This window comes from Ichthyophthirius multifiliis (genome assembly GCF_000220395.1).
Source record: "Ichthyophthirius multifiliis unplaced genomic scaffold scaff_1120509249639, whole genome shotgun sequence".
Classification (NCBI taxonomy): domain Eukaryota; phylum Ciliophora; class Oligohymenophorea; order Hymenostomatida; genus Ichthyophthirius; species Ichthyophthirius multifiliis.
The window spans coordinates 12,735-21,553 of record NW_004087513.1 but is presented as its reverse complement, the minus strand read 5'-3'; the positions used below and the strand labels follow the sequence as shown (position 1 = coordinate 21,553).

At 14.7% G+C, this 8,819-nt stretch overlaps 3 protein-coding genes across 3 annotated transcripts, besides 35 other annotated features; 2 read left to right on the top strand and 1 right to left on the bottom strand. All coding sequences in view use genetic code 6, as the record gives it.

The window, feature by feature from the left end:
* Window positions 1-12: 12 nt before the first annotated feature.
* Window positions 13-54: a microsatellite.
* A 56-nt stretch (window positions 55-110) lies between these two features.
* Window positions 111-140: a microsatellite.
* Window positions 141-374: 234 nt separating this feature from the next.
* Window positions 375-1,786, bottom strand: IMG5_018870 (parkin co-regulated gene protein, putative; the record flags this gene model as incomplete). The annotated part of the gene is made up of 7 exons (XM_004039518.1): window positions 375-532; window positions 580-621; window positions 728-835; window positions 988-1,078; window positions 1,325-1,417; window positions 1,465-1,631; window positions 1,696-1,786. 7 exons carry the CDS (start codon window positions 1,784-1,786, stop codon window positions 375-377), a joined length of 750 nt encoding a protein of 249 aa, XP_004039566.1.
* Window positions 662-716: a microsatellite.
* Window positions 666-709: a microsatellite.
* Window positions 837-880: a microsatellite.
* Window positions 838-880: a microsatellite.
* Window positions 1,185-1,303: a microsatellite.
* Window positions 1,207-1,239: a microsatellite.
* Window positions 1,787-1,942: 156 nt separating the features above from the next.
* Window positions 1,943-2,003: a microsatellite.
* A 16-nt stretch (window positions 2,004-2,019) lies between these two features.
* Window positions 2,020-2,071: a microsatellite.
* Window positions 2,072-2,141: 70 nt separating this feature from the next.
* Window positions 2,142-2,191: a microsatellite.
* A 277-nt stretch (window positions 2,192-2,468) lies between these two features.
* Window positions 2,469-2,502: a microsatellite.
* Window positions 2,503-2,512: 10 nt separating this feature from the next.
* On the top strand, window positions 2,513-3,783 carry IMG5_018860 (protein kinase domain protein; the record flags this gene model as incomplete). Its single annotated transcript, XM_004039517.1, has 4 exons — window positions 2,513-2,800; window positions 2,952-3,041; window positions 3,110-3,571; window positions 3,742-3,783. Exons 1-4 carry the CDS (start codon window positions 2,768-2,770, stop codon window positions 3,781-3,783), a joined length of 627 nt encoding a protein of 208 aa, XP_004039565.1. The 5' UTR covers window positions 2,513-2,767.
* Window positions 2,819-2,853: a microsatellite.
* Window positions 3,609-3,666: a microsatellite.
* Window positions 3,609-3,739: a microsatellite.
* Window positions 3,612-3,740: a microsatellite.
* Window positions 3,784-4,612: 829 nt separating the features above from the next.
* Window positions 4,613-4,658: a microsatellite.
* Window positions 4,620-4,662: a microsatellite.
* Window positions 4,620-4,667: a microsatellite.
* Window positions 4,623-4,660: a microsatellite.
* A 663-nt stretch (window positions 4,668-5,330) lies between the features above and the next one.
* Window positions 5,331-5,386: a microsatellite.
* Window positions 5,387-5,450: 64 nt separating this feature from the next.
* Window positions 5,451-5,488: a microsatellite.
* A 383-nt stretch (window positions 5,489-5,871) lies between these two features.
* Window positions 5,872-5,914: a microsatellite.
* Window positions 5,915-5,958: 44 nt separating this feature from the next.
* Window positions 5,959-6,045: a microsatellite.
* Window positions 6,036-6,112: a microsatellite.
* Window positions 6,039-6,112: a microsatellite.
* Window positions 6,073-6,113: a microsatellite.
* Window positions 6,114-6,449: 336 nt separating this feature from the next.
* Window positions 6,450-6,538: a microsatellite.
* Window positions 6,452-6,537: a microsatellite.
* Window positions 6,461-6,537: a microsatellite.
* Window positions 6,539-6,626: 88 nt separating the features above from the next.
* Window positions 6,627-6,996, top strand: IMG5_018850 (hypothetical protein; the record flags this gene model as incomplete). Its single annotated transcript, XM_004039516.1, has 2 exons — window positions 6,627-6,753; window positions 6,962-6,996. 2 exons carry the CDS (start codon window positions 6,627-6,629, stop codon window positions 6,994-6,996), a joined length of 162 nt encoding a protein of 53 aa, XP_004039564.1.
* Window positions 6,997-7,402: 406 nt separating this feature from the next.
* Window positions 7,403-7,487: a microsatellite.
* Window positions 7,416-7,480: a microsatellite.
* Window positions 7,429-7,487: a microsatellite.
* Window positions 7,430-7,486: a microsatellite.
* Window positions 7,488-7,577: 90 nt separating the features above from the next.
* Window positions 7,578-7,627: a microsatellite.
* Window positions 7,628-8,819: the final 1,192 nt, after the last annotated feature.

Sequence of the window (8,819 nt, the reverse complement as noted above, 5' to 3'; positions counted from 1 at the left end):
ATATAATGTTTTTTTTTGTAATATATTTTATATTTTTTAATAATTTTAAATTTTATATCATTTTATTATGTACAGTAATAAATCATTATTGATGATAAATGACCTGAAGTATAAAAAATTATATAATAAAAAGTTATATATTATTTATCTTAGTAAAAAATAACTAATAATATTTATGAATAAAGAAAATATTATATATATTTTAGAAAAAAAATTAAATAAAATATAATTTTCATAAATTATAATATAATTTATTTATTTTTTCAATAAAAAAAAATTATATTATATTTACGAAAAAATAAAAAAGAAAAAAATATTTTTATATAATTATATTACAATAGATATAATATAATTATATATTATAATAATAATTTTCAAAACATACAGCTTTCATATGTTGGTATCATATATTTTATGTTAATATAAGCATCTTCACCACCATATTTTTCTAAAATTTCTAAAGTTTCTTAGATTAAATCAGATAAATTTTCATTTTTTCTTTATGAATAATCAATTTTATCTCCTATATTTACTTTATATAAAAATAAGTAACAAAAAGTAAAATAAATAAAAAATTACATCTTTTTCCTTTGAACAAATTCATAACAGGTAAAATTTGTCCTATATAAGATTAAAAAAAAAAAAATAGAAATGTATAAAAATAAATATATATATATATAAATAATATATATATATTATATATAAATATTAAATATTTTAAATTAACTGTAATAAGGAACTAAAGCTTCTCCAATCATATCACTAGAAACTACAAGTTTTTGTATTTTTTTTAAAGTATTACACATAATAGTATGATTTTTAGTTGCTAAAGCCTCTAAAATTAATAATTAAAAATTAAAATTTATAAATGAAAAATTAATTTGATTTTTTAAAGAAAGATTATGTTAAAATATTTATAAGTTTTTAATTAATATTTTTTAATAATAAGAAACATTAAAAAACACATTTTTATTAAAAAAAAAATACTTTTTATTGGAATAATTAATTGAGGTAAAACTGCAAATATTTTAGAACCGCCTCTCGCCAATAATTCTTCACATCCTTAATCAGCTAAAAACTATAATAATTAATTTTTATAGAAATAAAATTTTAAATATAAAAAATAAATTAAAAATAAAAAGTATACAAATATTCAAGATAAAATAAAATAAGTTATTTTTTTTTATATATATATATATATATGTATATTATATATATTTATTATTTATTATTTATTATATATATATATATAAATTTATATATATATTTATATATATTTATATTTACATAAATATAAATATATTAATATTAAAAAAATAAAAACTTTATAAGGTTCTTTTGTTTCACGAAGTCCTTCGAAAAAAATTGGTAAATACAAATGATAATCAAGACTTTCAGGTTCCATTTTCCATGTTAACTTTTATTTTTTTTATTATTAATTTATTTCATATTTATTTTATTTACTTTACGATTCGCACCAAGAAAACTAACTGCAATTGGTAAATCGCCTCTATCATAATATTTTGTAAATAAATTAACTTCTTATTAAACAATTGCTTAAGCTTCAAAAATCCCTGTTTTCTTAACTTTGGGAATCAATTATTACTTTTTAGGAGCTAATGATGAAGAATCTAATATTAATATTATAATATATTAAAATATATATAGCTTTATTTTTTTTATATAAATTATTACTTCCTCCTGTGCCTGTAAATTTAGAAGAAATGTTCAATAAATGAGTTCTGTTTGTAGGACTATTGCTTCTTTAATATGTATTATATCTCATATTATATTTATTTAAATATTTTTTTAATTTTTTTGTTTATTATTATTTTTATTTATATTATATTAATTATATTTTTTTTACTTCTTTTTTTTTTATAGAAGTTTTTTTTTTTTTAAATTCACATAATTTTTTATTTATTTTTTAATTGTTATTAATTATATATGTTATATTTTTTTATTTTTATATAAAAATTATATTTGATTATTTTATATATATAATAATAAGAGATATTTTTATATTAAATATTGAAAAATATTATTTAAATATATATAAATATTTTATTAATTAAAAATTTTAAATAATTTTTAAATAATTTAACATTAAAGCTTATTTAATTTATTCTTTAAATTAAAATTAAATAATTTATTATTTATAAAAAATTTAATTTATATAAAATTTATTATTAATTTATTTATAGATTTATAATTTTTTTTTTTTTTAAAAAAAAATAAAATAAAATCAAGAAATTAATAACAATCTATTTAAAAATTAATATTATAAATAATGTCTGACCAACTCTAAATAAAAAAATCTATTACCCGAAAAAGAAGTTCGATATCTAGTGTACCAAGTTTTGATTATTCCACATGTTAAATGCACTTATAATTATAAAAAAAGTCATTTTTATAGAATTAAACATTACATGTATATATTGATAAAAATCGTTTAATTTTAACAAAAGTATAATATAAAAATATATAATATATAAATATATATTTAAAGGAAGCATACTAAAAAGTTCCTTATAAAATAATCACAGTTGAAAAATATGATTGTGTGAAATGGATTACAAATAAATAGGCACCAGATTTATAATATAGTGGATTAAAAATATTAAAAAGAGAAATAAATGAATCAGATAATTAACAAATTAAAACATAAGAAATAGAATTTTCAGCTAAGCATTTAATTATTGTTTAACTAAAAGATTATTTAAGTAAATATGTATTTTAAAATCATTTTTAAGATGAATATTAATTAATGGCTTAAATTGGAAAAGGAAATTATGCCAGAGTATATAATTATTATTTGTTTTCATAAATTAAATATTTTTATAAATTTAATATAAATTAATTTGATTTTATTTATAGTAAAAAATATATTCTTTTTATATATAATTATGTTTTAAATTCCTTAATATAACATTTATCTATTTATTATATAGGTTTTTTCAGCTAGACACAGAGTTTCAAATAAAAAGATTGCAGTTAAATGTTTTAGTAAAGAAAAATTATACAATTCAGAAAACGGCTTAGTATTCTTTTTTTTAAAAAAAAAATAAAAAATAAAAATAAAATAATTTTTATATATAATAATTTATAGAAATCATTATATAAAGAAATAAAAATACTATAAAATTTAGGAAATCATCCTAATATAATAGAATTTATAGGAAATTATGAAGGAAATAGCACATATTATATTGTTTTAGGAATACTAGATGGTGACTCTCTTTACTAAACAATTAAAAAGGCAAAAGAAGAAAAAAAATTTACACATGAAGAAACACAAATAATTATAAAATAAATTATTTTAGGTGTAAAACATATATATGATAAATAAATAATGCACAGAGATTTGAAACCGGAAAATATAATGTTCAAAAATAAAGATAAATTAGATTCCTTAGTAATAGTAGATTTCGGTCTTGCTGATTTTACAAATGATGTTCCTTATTTATTCAGTAAATGTGGAACTCCAGGTTATGTAGCACCAGAAGTAGCAAATTACGTGGAAAAAGAAAAAAAAGGATATTCAGCTATATGTGATATGTTTTCAGTTGGAGTAATTTTTCATACATTGTAAATATAATAGATAAATAATATATATATATATATATATATTTATTATATATATTAAATATTTATATATATTTATATTTTTTTATATACATTTATATACTCATTTTTTATTTATATATATAATAGTTTATATTTTTATTTATATTTATATAGGTTATTTTACAGATCTTTATTTACTGGAAAGAAATTTAATGAAGTATTAAAATTAAATAAAGAATGTAATATTGATTTTACTTAACAAATTTTTAGTGATTTACCTTTATATTCATTTGAACTTTTAAAAAGCCTATTAGAAAAAGATCCTTAGAAAAGAATTAGTCCTGATGAAGCTTTAAATCATCCTTATTTTTAAAAAGAAAACCATAGGACAAAAAGTTCTACTTTTCCCTTAATATTAAATGATGATTAAGAAATTAAAAATAGTTATTAATAATAAAGTAAATATAATATGAGTATTATGAAATTTAGAAAATTAGGTACTTTTGATGATAAATAATTTAATTTGGAAAATAAAGGAATTAATTCTTTCGCGTAAATCAGTTAGGAATAAATAACTTCATTTGTACATAATCTTAATTATTAATTTAAAAATAATTCGAAAGATGACCATTTAAGTAATTCTTCTATTAAATATAATCAAGAATATTTAAATAAAAATAATAATAATGATTGTAGTTTAAATATAAATATAGAAGAAGAAAAATAAAAATAATAATAAGACGATATTATTAATAAATAAAGTATATTTTTATCCAAAAAAATAAAATAAAAGTTTATATATAAATATATTTAATAGATGAAAAACTAAAAGACATACATGAAGAGGAAGAAAGCTTAGAATCTCCGGATATTAAAATTATTAATAGAAATTTTACTAATGTTTAAATAAGTAAATTTGCTAAATAATAAAATTAAAGTGAATAAAATAATAATAATTAAATGGAATTTATATAAGAAAAAAACGAAGATATATTCTTTAAAAATAAATAAAAACTAAATAAAGAATGTATTTAATATAAAATTCATATTTAATATATATATATATATATATATTATATATTTATATATATATATGTTATTCATTATTTTTTTTTTAGAGATTTTATAATAAAATTATGAACTTGAATAATTTGAATAAAATTAGGATTGAAAATTTCAAAATATTGTTTCATTGTTATTTTTTTTTTATTATTAAGTTATTTAGCATAAATTTAATTATTTTTTCTGATTTTAATTAATTGATTTTTATTTAATTAATTTAATATATAAAAATTTAATTAATTTATTTTGTATTTTTTATATTGTTTTGTTTATTTTATTTAAGATAAATAAATAAAACTAATACCATATAAATTATATTATTATTATACATTTCAAAATTTATATTTTATATCTATTTATTTATCAATTAATACTTAAAAATCGATTTTACACATAATAATAAGATTATATATTCGATTTTTAATTTATTGGTTTAATAATTTTTTTCCTTTTCTTTTTAATTTTAATTTTAATTTTGTTTATGACTTTTTTTTTTTTAGCATTATTATTAAAAAATTCTTAATTTATTGATTTTATAATGAATATTTTTAGTGCTTCCTTATTTGTATTATTTTTAGAAAACAAAAAATTATTATAAAAGTTAATATTTAAACATTAATTTTTTAAAAATGGCATAAATATTATTATAAAAAAAGTTTTTTCTTTATAAAATATTATTCCAATAATATTTACTTACGATAATTATAATAATTACTTTATAATTTATTTATTAGAAAAATTATATTGTAATTTATTTTATCAATTTTTATTTAGAATGTATTTTAAGTTATTTATTGTATATAATAAGATTATCTATTCTAATAAATAATTGAAATATAATTAATTAGAAATATATTAAAATACATTATTAATAATATATATATTTTTTATTAATATGCAAAATTATAAATTCTTATGTTATGTATTATTATGTCTATTTTTAGTAATATTATTTAAATAATTTACTTTTATTATTATTTACTGAATTTTTATTGAAATAGTCGATGTATTTTATCTAATAAATGACATTAATTTTGTTAAATATTTATTTTTTTCGTATTTTATTTTGTCTGGTTTTAATATATCAAAATATATGATAATAATAATTAGGACTGTATTTTAAGCATTTATAGTATTTTGTAAACAGAATATTATGTAGAATAATATAATTTATATATTGATAAATATAAAAGAAAAAAAAGATATTTATTGATTATAAAAATATATTAATTTTAATAAAAATTATATATTTTATGTATTTTTATATATATTTTGTATTTATATAAAATTAATTTCTTTATAAAAATATTATAAATTATGTAATTTGTATTAATAATTTTAAAAAATAATTTATTATAATATTTAATGTTTTTAAACAAAAAATTCATCAAATATATAATTAATAGTAAAAAATAAATATTTATTATTATAATTTAAAATATATAAAGTATATTATTATTATTAAAATATATAATTTTTATTAACTATAAAAAAATATTTAATTTAACATTTTTAATGAAATTTATGATTATTAAAAATAATAATTAATATAAATAAAATATATTTAATATGTAATATTATATAAGTAAAAAATAAAATATATTATATGTATCTATATATTATTAAACCAAATACAATTTATTATGAGATAAATTCACACTTATAAAATATTTTTAACTTTATTTTTAAATGATTTATATTAATAAATAATATATTTTTTTCATTTAATTATATTAAATTTCTTAACAAAACCTTTAAATTATATACTATAAATATTTATAAAATCATGTTAAAAAATTTTTTGCCTTAAATAAATTGCCACAAAAAAACTAAAAAAAAAAATAAAAAATAAAAACAAAAAAAATTAAAAAAAAAATTAAAAAAAAAATTAAAAAAAAAAAAAAAAAATGTTTTATAACTAACATCCACTCTCCTACCCTATCTAAACTAAAATTTAACCACTAAGATAAAAATTACAATACACTTTCAGTTAAAACATGAATTTAATAATTGAACCTTCACCTGAAGAAGGCGGTGCAATATATATAGGCAACCTCGAAGCTGCCAGTAATGTCGAATATTTAAAATCACATAATATTGGTGCTGTTTTAACAGTTGCAGGTGGTACAAATTTGCGTTATAATTAATATGAAATCCCTTTACATAAAATAATAAGTGTAGATGATGCATTATATTAAGATTTATCATAATATTTTAGTGAAATAATAAACTTTATAGAAACAGCTAGAAGATAAACTAACATATTAGTACATTGTTATGCAGGAATTTCACGTTCAGTAACTTCTGTAATTGCCTATTTAATCTATAAAAGGGGTTGGAGTTTTGATTAGGCCTTTTCGCATGTGAGAAGTAGGAGAAATGTTTCTAATCCAAATCCTTCATTTATTAAATAATTAAAAAATTTTGCAATAGAATAAAATTATTATAATTTATCTTAAAAAAATAATAATAATTATGATTTTATTGAAAAAAGAGCACATAGTTAATTTTCAACAACTTATAGAAATTTCAATAAATTAGAATAAAGTAGAGTCAAATAAATGTATCATCCAAATTATTCACTTTAATAATCAACTATTAATAAATAGAAAAAAGAGATTTTATTAAATAATCTGGAACATGATTTAATATATTATAAAAATCCTTAAGTCTTAGGAGGATCTAATTATTTTAGTGTTAATAATCATAGATTAGTTGGTAATTCTTATAGTCCTATAGGTTAAAGTAGAATTATTTTTTGATTTTTCATTGTTATATATAAAAACATATAAATAAATTTATATATAAATATAAATATAAATATATATATATATATATACATATATTTATAAATATATTTTTTTTAATTAAAATATGATTAAAGTATATAATATTTATTTTTAAAGATTGTTGTTTTATGTTTTTATTTATTTTTATTAAATTCAAAATATTTAAATATATTCATTTATTTTAAAATATGTTTATTGTATTTAAATATATAATAATTATCTTTTTTTTTGCATTTCTTTTAGAAATATTTTTTTTTAATTTTTAAAATTTAATTAAAGATTATTTTTAAAAAAATAAAAAATTTTAATAACAATAAATTTTATTATTATTATAATATAATTACAATAATAATTTAAAAAATTTAATTTTATTGTAAATAAAAAATATATATTAATATATTTTATTAAATTAAAAATAATATACATATAAATAATAAATGCAATAGGATTTAAACATTTCATTCGATTAATACGATTAAGAAAACTTCGAATTAAAGTATTAGTAAATGCAGATAGAAAATGATGAATTATAAAAGAAAATTCGTTATATAGAATTACAATTTAAGCAAAAAGAAATAGAAGTTATATAAAAATATATATATATATATATTTAATAATCAAAAAAAAAAAAAAAAAAAAACTATAGTTAACAAATGAATTAAATAACTAAAAACAAAGAGTTTAAACTTTAGATGAAACTCTATAAAATAAACTTTAAGATTTAAGCGAAAATATACAAAAAGCAGAATTATAAGAAAAATTAAATTAATTAGAATTAGAAATAACAGAAAAAAATGAAAAAGAAGATTTTATTTAATGCGAAAACTTATAATTATAACAAGAAAATGCATAATTACGTAAATAAATAGATAGACTTAAAATTTCTAATATAAACAATTAAGAAATCGATGTGGTAATAAATAACAAATAACAATAATAATAAAAAAAAAAATAGGAAAAAATGTTTAATTTATGTATTGAATTATAAAATTAAAAATAAGAACTAGAAACAGAATTTGATTAAATAAAAAAAGGCGCTATAGACACAATAGTGGAAAAAGAAAAACATATTATCGATTTAACACAATCTTTGGATGAAAAGTAGCGATTTTTGGTAGCTCTTAAAGCTGATTTAGACCAAAAAGTATAATATTATGAATAAAAGATAGAGTAATATGAAATAAACTATTAACTAAATGAAGAAAAAATGCGAAATATGTAAAATTAGGTATAATATAACTAGCGAAATTATCAAAATCTAGTAGAAAGTTTACAGACAGAATAGGATTTTTTAAAATAAATGCAATTATTAGATGAAAAAATTCGTTTTTTGGAAAAACAATTAAAAGATTATGAAGATGAGATAAAACAATTAAAAGAAGAACTATAAAAAGAATAAAA